The following is a 14,565-nucleotide window of genomic DNA, read 5'->3' as shown; positions in this document are numbered from 1 at the left end:
TTCCCTGAAACATTAACAAAATATTGGTATATTTCAGGAATGTCCAGTCTCCATTTAAGGGGAATTGAAATATTTCTGAATTTTGTGTCACTGTGGACGCGAAATTCACTTAATTCTCATTTTTTTCTAAGTACATTCAGCTACACCTTTCATTACAGCATAGACCCTTGAAGATCCGGTTTAGATTTGATCTTCAGTAATCTATGCTTATCCTAAGAGGCGACTAACAGGATCGGGTGGTCAGGCTCGCTGACTTGGTTGACACATGTCATCGTATCCCAAATGCGTAGATCGATGCTCATGCTGTTGATCACTGGATTATCTGGTCCTGACTATTTATTGGAATATTGCTGAGTGTGCCGTTAAACAACAAACTGACAGCGTAATGACATGAACACTGACCATAGTGTCCGTGGAAGGGCCACTGAACACTGGCTTTCAAGAGATAAGGGGCGGTGGGGTAGCCTAATGGCGTTGGATCGTCACGCCGAAGACCTGGGTAACATGGGAAGCCCATTTCTGGTGTCCCCGCCGTGATGTTGCTGGAATATTGCTAAAAGCGGCGTTCAAGAAACTCAGATAAAGTCAGTCAAGACGATAAAGCTAGTGCCCCCGGAGAAAGTATCGTTTTTGATTGCCCCTAACGGAAAGCATCACAGGCCTCCCCCAGACAGGGGACATGCTAGGGTGACGTACACCGAGATCAAACACTATGCTGCGTTCGCTAAAATGGGATGGGCACTGCATGTGGAAGGCCTGTCGAAATAGTCATTTGGAGAAATTTCATTTTTGGAATAGGGAACTCTTGGACAAAAAAGGTTATTGAGTATATTTTAGTTTTATCTGTCTATCAATCAATCAATCTTTATTCCTTATTGAAGAGGCCACAAGCATATAGTACATAAAACATATTAAAATTCACCCGAGTAGTAACGTTTACATTTTTTCAAATATAATTTTTCTTTGTAATGTTGCATGGAATATAAACATTGATAAATTCTGAAGCATTAAACTGTTTGTACTTGTTAGTAATGATATGAATTTAATAAAGTTTGGATATCTATAAAAATGATTAATTTTGGTAAATATTTTCTTCTAAGATCTGAATACAACGGACAAACATGAAGGAATGGTATTAATCCCCGACAGTATTTATAAATCACATAGTTGGCATAGTCTCTCTTGTCGATTAATATTAGTTCAGCGTCCAGTTTCTATACACAAATCATGAGATGAACATCGATAACGTGATGGTGCAACTCGGAACCTCTTTACTGTTATCTTAGAGAGGTACCAGTCCAAACCTATTTGCGCTTTAAAACATTTTTTTTGCACATAAATTTCCTTAAGTCTTTGAGTCAGTGACATAATATAATAAGGAAAGCAGCTAACGTTTTGGTCATACTATGCGTTACCAAAACTAGCTATAAACAGCTATGTTTTTATATTCGTTACCCAATTATATTTTTTCATTATTGTCATAAACTATCATCATATTGTAACACATTTCGGGAAATCTGGGTGCCTGTTCAACAATCCTATCCGGTATTTGATAGCCTTAACGTGAGAAAATATATATTGGGAATGTATCAATAACACCACATGCATTTAGCTCAATGCCAAGAAATCTTTTACAGACATATAAATGAACTTTTTCTATGACATCGAAATGTTGTAAGACTTCAGATCCATACAGGAGTATAGGGCTTTTTAACATCAAATATTTTTAAAAGCGACTTAAATGAAGCATTTCCTAATACATTTAACTGCTTATAGATACAGATAAAAACCTTCTGAGCTTGTATGGCTGCCTGTTTAGTGTGTCTATTCCATGAGAGGGTTTTGGTCAAGCAAATACCTAAATATTTATAGAACGATGTTATTTCTAAAAGGTTTCCTTTAAAAAATAGTTTTCTTTACCCGATATTTTTCCCACCATTTTTAAAAACTACAACCTTCGTTTTGTCTTTGTTTACACTTAGTTACCGATCACAATAATTCTCTAATTCATCAATTTGTCTCTGAAGACCATTAACAGTACTTGAAAGTAATACGATATAATCCGCAAATAAAAGAAAATACAGCTGCGTAATACGGGTGTAACTGGATGCCATGATTGCAATTTTCATGAATTTAAGTTACTAATTCATTTATGCAGAAACTAAACATAAAAGGACTTAAAATACAGCCCTGTCTTACTCCTAACTGGCTTGTGAACGTTTTTGAAACATCATTATTATTTCTTGCACATACCTTTACATTTTCCTAAATGCTGAATAATAGTTTGTTCATTTCCTACTTACACCATGCATTCGTAAAATATTTCTATTTTCCGAGTCAAATGCTTTCAAGAAATATACAAAAAAACACAGCATAAACTTTACCATCTTTAGTACTTCAATACTTTTGTACAACTGTTTGAAGATTAAAGATATTGTCAGCTGTTGAGTATCCTTCTCTGAATCCCGCTTGCTCTTCATTTATTTTATCCAGGGTATCTACCCATAGAACTAGTCTTTTATTTATGATATAGCTAAAAATAGTCATTTGGAAACTGATTCAGATTTGCTTCAGACATTGATTGCGAAAACTTCAGTTGCCATTTTGACATTTCTTCAAATATCAGGATCTTATCAATGAAGATGCTATCTTCTTTAGACCATCCACGCGCCAACAGTCATCCATGGTCGTCCACAATGAGCCAAGATTATGTTTCAATTCGATATGTGCATTTAGTGGTAAAAACACGAAAGGTAGTCAGTCATAATATACATTTTTAAACATGTCTGACATATTTTCAGATACGGAGGCTCAAGACGTTTGGCGCACTTTCAGCTCAGGCGCACTTGCAGTAGACAAAAAATTCCGTACTATTTTAATTGTTTTCTCATAACAAATCAGTATAGCCAATCATTACAAACCAATACGTTCAAAATAACTGATTTACATTTAATATGAAAAGAGAAGAACTATTTGATTTTATATTAATATAATACATCCCAAAAATATAAATGCTCCCGCTATACAAAATGGCAGCTTTTTGGAATATGGAACTCGAGGGCAAAAAATGTTACTGAGTATTTTTCAGTTTTTTCTGATCAATATTGACTGAAAATGCACACAATATGTGGCAAAAGGACAATAAGTTAAAGTTTTGGATATTTTCTAACAATAAAAAGTCAAAGTGATTATTCCTAATTACTTCATAACTCAAGGGCAAGTGGGGAGATAAATAGATTTGTCTTGTCATTCGCAAGGTAGCAGTCGTTTTATCCCCGTAAACATCACTAAACCGCACTTTTATTGTATAATAGTAAAAAACTATCAAATTGTTATTATGCAGTTATAATGTTGCCTAATTCGATTTTGGAAATGTCAGATACAACTTTTTCTTTAAATTTTCTTTAGAAAATACCGTATCATCATAATTCAGTTGTGAGATTTATGTTTCCAGAAAGTTGATAAAATGTAAGTAAGTTTATGTTCATGAAATGTTTTAGTAGAAATTGAAAAGTCACGGTGGCTCAATAATCACTTCACGCTTAACGCCATAATGAAATATATCCATGAGCATTAATCACGCACAACGCACATTTTTTAGATGAGTACGAAAACACTACATGTTGTGGTACATGCTTTGAAAACTAAATTTCGTCCAGTCGTTTTTTAAATCAGGTCAGGAAATTGTAGTGCACATACTGCAATATCGTATACTCCACTTTGATCAGCACCACCGCAACGTTAGGATATGTGATACAGAAGAAAACAGCAGTTGGAGACCATTAGAATACAGAACTAAACCTACTGACAGTGATTTTTGTAGGGCAACTCAAAATAACAGGCCGTAAAAGAGGGTAGAGAAGAACAGGAAACAATGAAAATTGACATAGACCTCTTATCTAGGGCGTACATTAGGTTTCAGTAACGTGGTAAATGTAGATGATTTGGTTTTTCATCATCCCTATCAGAAAATAGATGCTTTCGCACTGGCAGAAGTCATAGGAGCTGTTGGCATATATTGAAGTAGGGATAATCTACGTCTTCTATTCTCCCTGATAGAAGCAAGTGTTTACTGCAAAATCAGAGGAGCCATATGTTGCCAGTTATATTATTGACGGAACTGTCACTGTTCAAAAGTTGAAACCTGGTACTGGCAAAACACTTGATGGATATGCTAGTGAGGTTTTTATGCCACACATCCAAGCACAGATGAAATGTCAAACGTTTGGGTCTGATATGGGATCGATACAGTCTAGAAGCAACAGTCTCAGCCACCGGGGTTCGTGTGTTCGTAGACATATCACTGGCACTGCTACTGCACCATATGTTGGTGTGAGAGCCCGTGTTCATAAGATTGACTCTCCTACATCTCAATAGATTGTATCAGAATATGTGGGCCATTATTTGTTGTGTTAAATTTTCCTTTAGTGTACTGAAGGCCATTCCAAAGTTAAAACAGTAACCAGGAGAAGCAAAGTAGTACTTACCTTCTTCATGTCTTCATGCAAACTACTTTAGTTTGTATGGTTGGTATAGTGTATGTATTGAAATGCACTGTGACGTTTCAACATTAAATCAAAATGTTATTACCCAACCGCGGCAAAAATACTGAATTTGGAAAGTCTAGTCAACAAAAGCTCTTATCTCAAACAGATATCAGAAAAGGATAAAACATTGAATTGACCCTCCCATAAGTTAAAATGCTTCAAAGAAATAATTGGTTGTGCAATCATAAATAATTCCTGATTGAGTACCTACTTGAGGCAGCTAGTTTGAACTTTTCTCCACGGAACAATATTAATTCAACTAGATTTCTAGATTTTGCATAATGAATATTTCACATTATTTACGGTAACATGGATTAGCTAATAGCCCATTGCCGGGAGAGCCACATTCACACGATCACTCAACCATGCCCGGTTGAGACACACCATTTTCAGCTCTGTTTTTCTTAAATGTGGCTTTCCCGGGCTATAACCTTGGGCGGTGGGGCAGCCAAGTAGTTGAAGCGTTTGGTCGTCATGCCGACGACCCAGGTTCGATTGCTTGATGGGTACAATATGTGAAGCCCATTTCTGGTGTCCCCCGCCGCGATATGTAATACCCATTCACTCACTCACTCTGACGTATAACCGAATGGGTTTTAATTTCAGTGTGTCTTTGACATGGCCGGCAAGAAATGCGCCGCAGAGGAAGATTTTCCAAATTGTCGGACTGTCTCACTGCAGCTGTCTGTAAGTAAACTTATACAAACAACAAAGAAGAAATAGATAACTCACAACTTACGCTGTGCAATGTCAGCTGTGACATCTGTGGGTGAGAGACGAGGACAGGCACGAAAAACAAATGCAGGCAGACCTGAGGGCAAGAAATGTGGGATAAGAATATTGAATACAGGCTACGAATTAGAGAGGTTTAAAGGTTGGCATTCGATACAAATCGTGGACGGGCTACTATTTATACGGTAACGAAAGGGGTGATAAATAAGAGGAAGAAGATGGGTTACATTTAAGATGCATACGAGAGATGTTAGGAACCAGACAACAAATGAGAAATGAGGATGGAGAATGAGAGCGACAGATCGTGAAAGCAATATTTTAATAAAAATAATGTTCAAAGATAAGAATGAACTTTTATAAGAATATGATTAGGGATTGAACTAAACAGACTGTGGAGTAAGAATACAACATAAATTGTAAAATATGCGTTCATTTGTTCAGAGCAACTAGATGTATTTCAGCATAAACGTCTCGTCCTTTCTACCACTACAGCCACATGCCATCTGTTTCAGACCTGTGTGTGCCCTGGTGGAACCAAATGTAAGCTGCAGGAGAATGATGGGAAATGTGTCTACTCGTGTGAAACAATTGGCCAACAACCTGATGACAACAATGCAGGAATGGGTCCTGGCGTTGGCGAGACATAGAACACACCTACGGACGTCGTCCAAAAGAATGCACAACTGTGTTAGAAACCGTGGGCCATGTACTTACCTGATATTAGGTCTTCCTGAACACTGATCCTGTCAACGTACCATCAACTATATATCGTTGTACATCAGCATCTGAATTCAGATTTATACTGATCTACTGACCTCAAGCCATGACCATGCTAACTGTTTGATGGAAGAATATGTATTTCAGTTCTTAACGAAAACATGGGTCCATACGAAACCGTTATGATAGTCAATGGTGGCAGGTGCATTCTTTATCCCAAATCATGTCTTTATTGTGTAATGTGATCCAATTTTGAAACGACCAAGGTCTCTGTCACGATGACATTGATTATTCAAGTATTTCATGATTGTTGTTTGCCTGTTTGAGAAAATATTTTCCGACTTCATTCTGATATAAAACAGTGTGGCCCACGATTAGCTTGGCTTATCCTTCATAGCCTAACATCAACATGATTTACCAGGAAATATTACTACAATAACTGAATTTCTGGTTGATTTCTAAAACTCGTTTCAAGACCACCCACCCTACCCCTAACACACTGTCACACTAGACACACACGCCCGCACACACACACACACACGAAATATATCTATTTATCTCTTAGAGAGAGAGAGAGAGAGAGAGAGAGAGAGAGAGAGAGAGAGAGAGAGAGAGAGAGAGAGAGAGAGAGAGGGGAGTGAGATAGAGTGTGTGTGTGTGTGTGTGTAAGAGCGGCAGTGGGAGATGGGGAGAGTGGGGGATCTGAAGAAGGGGGGTGGGTACAACATATATTAAAGATGCCGATGAGTCACTAAATGCACCCATGTTGTCATGATCCTGCTGTATTCAGGAACACCAGTGATCAATTATCTGGTGTGATGAATAAATCACAGCTACAGACGTCATGATGGATCTCGTCGCGTGTAAACCAAGTCACGCTTGCACAAATCAATCTTAGCGCTAAGACTGACTTAAGTCTATTAAAGTGTATGGGAGTTACGATTATCTTAGCGCTAAATTTGCTTTGCGCAAGTGGGCCAATATCTGCTCAGAGCTTAACCGCAATGCATCTACTTTAACAATAGTGAAAATAATGCGTGTATAGTTGTAAGGTTCTGATAGAATTTATATCAGATGTATTAAACGCAATGAAAGCGCATTACAACCAGTAGCGATGCATGACAGCAGAAGTCGAGGAGGCTTACTGCGTAGTCTCCCAGTGGCGATGGAGTCAGTCTTACTCCTCATGCAGTGCCTTGTCATGTTCAGCCGACGGCGGCCAATGACGTACACTTGCCCCTATTCCGCCCCAGAATGTTTCATTACGGAAAGGTCTGGGCTCCTCGCTGACCGTTGCATTATGTGGATGTTGAATATGCTTCCTTGCTGCTTGAGGGGAGCATTGATGATTCGTGCTTGGTGAGCACTGGCGCTGTCGTATTGGTCACTGTTTGCTGACTTTGTAAACGCTCCTAGATGCTCCGCCTCAACAGACTACACACATATATAATGAAATAACACAATTATCTATGATAAGCAGAGATTAATCAAACTCTCCTGAAACAGTCAATTCTGGAACGACACCGGTTTTGTTGCTTCTGCAGTTGGTGTTCTTGTATGGACAGTTCATCGTCAACACTTATCTTTGTTGTAATTCTTCATATTGGCCTTTGTTAGATGAGTATATAATTGTTACTTTAAGTTATGTCTTTGAGATGTTTCATTCTATGAGGCTACTTAGTTGATATATTGCGACAACAACGTTTTACTCAGACATACCGCAGAAACATAATGTCAGCTGTAAACAATTGAATCTGACCATTCAACAAGATGACATTGATACTATAAAGTATGAACCTCGCCATCGGTTACCGATGACAGGCATTTCACAAGATCTTACGAGGTTGCTGATACATTCAGACTAGAAATCCTGGAGTGAGTGAGTTAGTGAGTGTGGATTTACGTCGCTTTTAGCAATATTCCAGCCATATCACCGGCGGGGGACACCAGAAATGGGCTTCACACATTGTAACCATGTGGGGAATCGAACCCGGGTCTTCGGCGTGACGAACGGACACTTTAATATTAGGATACCCCACCGCCCTAGAAATCCTGAAAATAGACATGTAGTGAGTATATGTGTTCAATGACGTCACATTGGACATTCACCTGAATGAGTGAGTGATTTGGGTTTAACGGCTCTATAAATAATGTTCCATCGTATCATAGCATACCAACACCTTGTAAGAGGAAACCTCAAAGAAATACAGGCCCTTGACTTCAGTGACAACCACGAGATGCGAACCGTGGACAGGCAGCTCGTTAAAGGCAACAAACAATTCTAAATAGCCGTTTAGCATGTGTTAGACTCCGAGATGTCCGTGCCATTCATTGTCAGTTGATATTTGTTGAAAGTAATGTTACAGCTATGCATTGATTGCTAGCTTAACTGCCTCAACAAATGTGTTATAGTTTTTAGTTTACACAGCCGTAAGGTAAATATACACCAGAGTTGCTACATGTAATTGGCTAGAGATCCCATGACACAGACCGAGATGGTATTCTACCTGGTTGTATGGATTGTGGATGCGGATGCCGTCACCGTGGACGTATTTGTTTGGGTGATTCTGCAGCCCCTCGCAACAAACAACACTTCTTGACAATTTTACACATGCCTATCGATAAGACCTAATTTCATTTAATAATGAAATGTGGATCTGGCAGAAAGTGCTTTCAAAATACAAACCTCAAACACTTTAATAAAACACTCATATATTTTGCTAACTATTTGATGCTCAAACTGAATATGTACAAAATCAGGAATTGATCCTGTATATTCTCCGTGAGGCCGATGGAACTTTGAATCTTACTTAAATGGTTCCTTGTCATTATAACCGGAGTCTACATATTTTCTGGAGACCTGTTGTAACTCTGACTCTGTAACTGTTGTCAGAGTTGTATATGCTTTATTGGAGTTCAAACTGTTATGTTAAAATATACTTCTCACACTGTGCTAAGGATCACACAAATTCACAACTTTACTTAAACGTAGATTCATAATTTGAAATTGTATCCATTTAAAACTGGATAAATAATAATATGGTAACCCCTCTTTAGGCAAACAGTCACTTTAACATAACCTTATGCACTTGATACATGAGTAATCATGAACATGGTTTTCATGTCACCAATCAACCATTTTGCAAATCATGGAACGAGTCATTGACAAGTACTCAACAGCTGTCAATATACTCCGTTTTACTTCATTTTCGACCGATGAATTGCTCACTAACACAAAATCTAATAATTGCAACAAAACCAAATTTTGCACAGTCACATGAAATCGACAGACCAACTCTGATGATTTGTCTCATAATTTTGGACACCCGAATAAAAAAGTTGTTTAACAAACGATCATTATTTTGTTGTCACTTTTCGCTATTTCATACGAGGGAGAACCACTTGCTAGTAGAACACATTACCTCAGTCTTGAAGGTTTCAACCTTACCTTTGTCGTATGATGTTCTATATAAGTATCGTAGAAAGAGCATACATGTCGTGCCTCTGAAGTTGTGAAATGTAGACACCAAATTAGCTTGGTGTTAATAGAGTATTGCCAGACATGAAGTCAAGATCCCTGTTGGAAGTGGACATCATCCCTCTTGTGTCCAGCTAATCTCTCTCGTCAGCTTGGTGGTTATAGCCTAGAGTTAGTAAACCATCAGTTATTTATCTTTGTCATTGTGCCTTAATGTCTGTCTAATTGCGATTGTGATTGTTCAGCAATCCATTCTTGTCGTAAGAGGCGACTAACGGGATCGGGTGGTCATCGTATCCAAAATGCGTAGATTGATGCTCATGCTATTGATCACTGGATTGTCCAGGCGCGAGTATTTACAGATCGCCACCATATTGCTGCATGCGGCGTTAAGCAACCAATCTTTGTGGATGAGCCGTTACTCTAGCGTGAGCATCGTGGTATATGCCTCAGTGCACTTTCTGAAAGTTTTATACTTTCTCAATAGATTCCCATTTCGATTGGAACGCCCAAGACCTATTAAAATCTGACACTGAGTATTTGATTTGATAACCACCGATATTGAGTGGTATATATAAGAACTGACCTATCCGTAGTTTCAGTCGCGGAGAGGATTGCTACTGTGGAGAGTCCGTTCTATTTGTTATTGTTGGTGATTTCTGATAGACAGAGACCGGACAATGAGACTGAACATCGCTTTACTGACACTGGTCATCGTGGCTGTGGCCTTTGCCCAGGACCCAACGGTATGTTACATTCAGATTTCATTCTGTTATCCATGCTTTCAAAGTGTATCAAATTTTGCTTATTTATTCTCACTGTATTTCAAACAAGACAATCATTCATTGCATCACATCTGAAAAACCTGTTTGTTTCTATCATTTCCATGTCATAATTTCTATCAACCTAACAAAGTCATCCATTTAAATCAAATTAAATGTAAATTTAAACCTATAACCATGTACACCTGTATTGGACATTAAATAACAGGAAAGAATGATCTAAATATGGAAAAACATAGTGGGTTTTAAGTGCCTCTAGCTTCTGACGTTTTAGAAGTGATTTCATCTGGGTCTCCCTGCAGAAAATGGCAACTGCGTCTCAACAATTATAAATGCTGTCAAAGGCAGAACCTATCACATCGGAACGTTTGGTGTAACGAGTTCCATTGAACGTTATCAAATACACTTATTGCAGATACATGTATTTCACTTGTGATAATGTATAGGGTTAGTTATCTGTGGACGATCATTAAGTGGTGGAACATACCAGTGCAACGTTCGTTGGTGCGTTGTTTAACGCCCCACTCAGCACTATTCAGGTATATGTTGTCGGTATGGTCAGGACCAGATAATCCAGTGATCAACATCATGAGCATCGATCTACGCAATTGGGATACGATGCCGGTGCCGGTGTAAAGGAAAAAGGGACACTTGAATCAGTTTGCTTTTGGAGAAGATCCAAAGAAGGATCCCCCATACTTTCATGTGATCACAAATTGGATACAACTGATTACAGTCTAGATGTCAAGTTTCTCGTCTTGGGGCAGCAAAGTGAGATTTGTCGCTGTTTATGGAACACCTCTATGACATTTGCCATGGAACAAACAAGAAGCCTTGGAATGGGAACATGCCAAGCCCCTAGGAACGACTAAGTTCAATGCCTCTAGATATACCAAGATGTTTATACTTCTTTGAGAGGCATTTTAGAAGTTGTAAAGATGAAGGAAAACGAAGTTCTAAGGACAGTCAACTTCTTTATTGCAATGATTGCGACGTTTCGGTGTAGGTACTAACACCGTTATCAAGTGCAATAAAGAAGATGACTAGTCATGGTCCTGGTTTACCTTCAAGAAGGTTATAGCAACCATAGTTGAGGATCGCAGTTTAATATATATCGATCACCAGCCACATGAAAGACTGCCTGACTGACTGAGTTTAGTTTTTTACGCCGCTTTTAGCAATATTCCAGCATTATCACGACGGGGGACACCAGAAATGGGCTTCACACATTGTGCCCATGTGGGGAATCGAACCCGGGTCTTCGGCGTGACGAGCCAACGCTTTAACCACTAGGCTACCCCACCGCCCCCACATGAAAGAACAATGAACGGATTATATTAAGGCAACTTATTGCGGAAGGTCCGCTTGTCTATATTTGAGGAGCATCGAATGGCAATGATGTTTAAGCTGTTCCAGGTCTTTTGGTTCAATCCAATCGTATGAATAAGTGTCCTTTGTTTGTCAACACCTGCTGCTGTGTTCTTCAAAGTAAGTGTGCCGTCGTTCAACGTTAGTCTGACCTGTCATGCTGAAATACAATTCAAGTAGTTCAAACTCAATGCAGATATACATCGTATAGAACAGCGGTCACACCTGTGTCTACTATAGATATTGATATACCTGTCAACAATGATGGCTGTGACAGGCTACATGAACAACACAAAATCCTGAATGCTTCAATGAAGTTTCCGCTTCATACACACTAAGCAATGGTCGTTATTTTACATCACACATGTGGAAAGGGGCGGATACTGCTAGGGATATCCCGTAAAGTGGACAAGGGATATTATGAAATGTAGTGCTTTCATTATGCATTGTACATTGTGACAACAACCTTGATATCCATTGTAGTGTAGTACTTTGAATTGTCTGAACTTTTGAAATATATATACACATTGAAAAGAAGTATCGCAACAGCTATGATTTTAACCCCATATAGCCCCATTATATTCATATCATAATTATGACGTCCGCTGTGATGCAAAGAGCACAAAGCAGCACGACTATGCTGGTGTCGAATTTGACGTCATGGGTAGGGTCCACTGGTCGGATAAAAGTCGATCCTATTTATTTACCACCATATTGGATGTTAATTCGGTATCCATTTTGGTGTATATTTTACTTTAAGCCAGAAAATGTTGAAAGATTGCATGACGTTTATATGTTTTCATTGTTTGTTTGTCGCGGGCTTGCCAAAAGTAACACGATCTTGCGCCAGTATTGGAGTCCATTTCAGTTTCTGACGAGGAAACGACCCACTGAAATGAAACCTCAGTTTCAGATGTGTAGAACACCTGGGAACACATGTTTGATACCTGAATACGTCATCAACCCACCAGAATTGGAACTGAAGAACCAACTGTGGAATTAGGACAATGGATATGCTTGAAGTTTTAAAACCCCAAACAAGCACCCAGTTTCAAGCTGTCAAAATCTTGTTCTCAGTTTCTACAATCCCACATGACATATATTGTGTTTTGAACAGTGGTTTTAAACGTGGAGACTACATAGATGTAGTTATAAATCTGTCTTCAGAGGTGATGAAGAATTAGTCAAAATTGAATGTGAAAGCCGTGGTTGAAACTGGTTCAGTTTTAATTTCAGTGCGGACTGAACATGGACGAGATGAAATGCGCCGCAGAGGAAGTTTTCCCAAATTGCCAGGTCACCTCTTTGGAGTGGACTGTAAGTGTTAAAACAAGGAATAAATACAAGGAAGTGTTTGAGTGAGGGACGTTGCGGTGTGTGCGTGCGTGTGCGTGTGTGTGAGAGAGAGAGTAAGTAAGAGCGGCAGTGGGAGATGGGAAGAGTCGGTTAAGTAAATACGGGGCTGGTAGAACCAGAAGGCAGGACATATAGACGGGGCGGAGGGGCTAAGAGATAAGATAGGAGAAGGAGGAAAGATCAGTTTGATAACCCGGTCCCCGTTCCACGAAGCGCTAAGGTTATCGTAACTGCCAAACTTTAACATAGATTTACGACTGTCGTAGCGGCTACGGTAGCGCTACGATCGCTTTGTGAAACGGGTTCCAGGAACTAAAGACATGTTTTATTGGAAAAACAGAATACGTGGGAGGAACAGTGCCGAGAAGTGGGCAATGGGTTGGGGAGAACTGAGAGATAGAAATGGGGATACAATGTAGAAGATGATCAAGAGATGCGATACGATGTACAAGGGTGAGAACTGAAAATAAGCGTGTTGGAGTGGGAGTGAGAGTCAGAGTGATATATTATGACAGGAGTTGTATACTAACGGAAAAGAATTAAGGGAGAAAAGTGTACAAAGGGGAAAGAAAATAGAAGTAGATTGTAGGATACAATTTCATTGTTAAAGGACAACTTGGACGTTGTTTCAAAGCATAGTCCTTTTGAAGAGAATGATAAAACGTCATCTGTTTCAGACCTGTGTGTGTCCCCCAACGACCAAGTGTAAGCTGGAAGATAATGATGGGTCCTGCAACTACTTTTGTGAACCAGTCGGGTTTGAAGTCGAAGACAACAATGCGGGAATGGGCCCTGGGGATGGAATGCGATGAATGCCTACGGCCATGATGGAAGAGATTGCACACACCCGTACTTGTCGTGAACGTGCTTGTCTGACATCAGGTCTTTCTGAACACTGACTCTGCCAACCTGTCATCAACTCTTTATCCCACATTTGCTTATTCCGAGCAAAGAGAATAGTTACATATTCCATTTCGACCAAAAACATAGATTCACTGAATTGCTCTAAGGCCAAATTGACCCAATGTGGAGGTCAATCCTGAAAGGTGTAAATGGCACCAAATTCTGAACAGCTATGACCTCTTTGTCAACACTTTATGTGGTCACTCTCAATATTGATCATTAAAGTACTTTATAATTGTATTTCTCCTGTTTGTTTCCACCTAACATCCGATATGGACCGTTGTGCCTCACGACAAGTTCCGCATGTCCTTTGTCAAATGGGCACATAAACTTAAGGTATTTTGGTTTGCACCCCCAGGCAAGCATGAGGATTTGTGAAAGCACGTAACTGCCCCGAACAGTCTCCTAAAGGGTTTCGGAAGTTGGAATTGACATCCTCTCTCCCAACACACATGCTATAAATATGTAAAGATTGATATTTTCTGCAGGAAAGACCAGCATAATGGCGCCAAATGCTATAAAATCGTAGCAGTTTGTGGAGCAACATCAAAACTTTAACGATTTTTATGCGATCTTGATTTACCTGCATTCACAATAGTCACGCAGTTCCTTTATATGAAATGCACAGAGCGATTAGTGATGTATTCATAAACCTGTAAATCCCATAAACACCTGATATTAT

The 14,565-nt window shown here is 39.2% G+C and overlaps 1 protein-coding gene across 1 annotated transcript; it reads left to right on the top strand.

Moving 5' to 3' along the window:
* The first annotated feature begins 10,092 nt into the window (after window positions 1-10,092).
* Window positions 10,093-14,123, top strand: LOC124257525. Its single transcript, XM_046691620.1, has 3 exons — window positions 10,093-10,220; window positions 12,861-12,941; window positions 13,658-14,123. The coding sequence occupies exons 1-3, from the start codon at window positions 10,155-10,157 to the stop codon at window positions 13,790-13,792; spliced, it is 282 nt and encodes a 93-aa protein (XP_046547576.1). The 5' UTR covers window positions 10,093-10,154; the 3' UTR covers window positions 13,793-14,123.
* The last annotated feature ends 442 nt before the right edge of the window (window positions 14,124-14,565 follow it).

This window comes from Haliotis rubra, unplaced genomic scaffold, assembly GCF_003918875.1.
Source record: "Haliotis rubra isolate DU_JTF1 unplaced genomic scaffold, ASM391887v1 Scf664, whole genome shotgun sequence".
In the NCBI taxonomy this organism is placed as follows: domain Eukaryota; kingdom Metazoa; phylum Mollusca; class Gastropoda; order Lepetellida; family Haliotidae; genus Haliotis; species Haliotis rubra.
Note: the sequence above shows the minus strand (reverse complement) of the source record. Positions and strands in the feature narration are given on the sequence as shown.

What these genes read in the sequence shown, in the direction of transcription:
- LOC124257525 (XM_046691620.1), top strand. Translation starts at nt 10,155, where the DNA reads ATGAGACTGAACATCGCTTTACTGACACTGGTCATCGTGGCTGTGGCC. An exon ending in CCTTTGCCCAGGACCCAACG is followed by an intron (nt 10,221 to 12,860) that starts GTATGTTACATT and finishes TTTTAATTTCAG; the next exon opens with TGCGGACTGAACATGGACGA. An exon ending in TCACCTCTTTGGAGTGGACT is followed by an intron (nt 12,942 to 13,657) that starts GTAAGTGTTAAA and finishes CATCTGTTTCAG; the next exon opens with ACCTGTGTGTGTCCCCCAAC.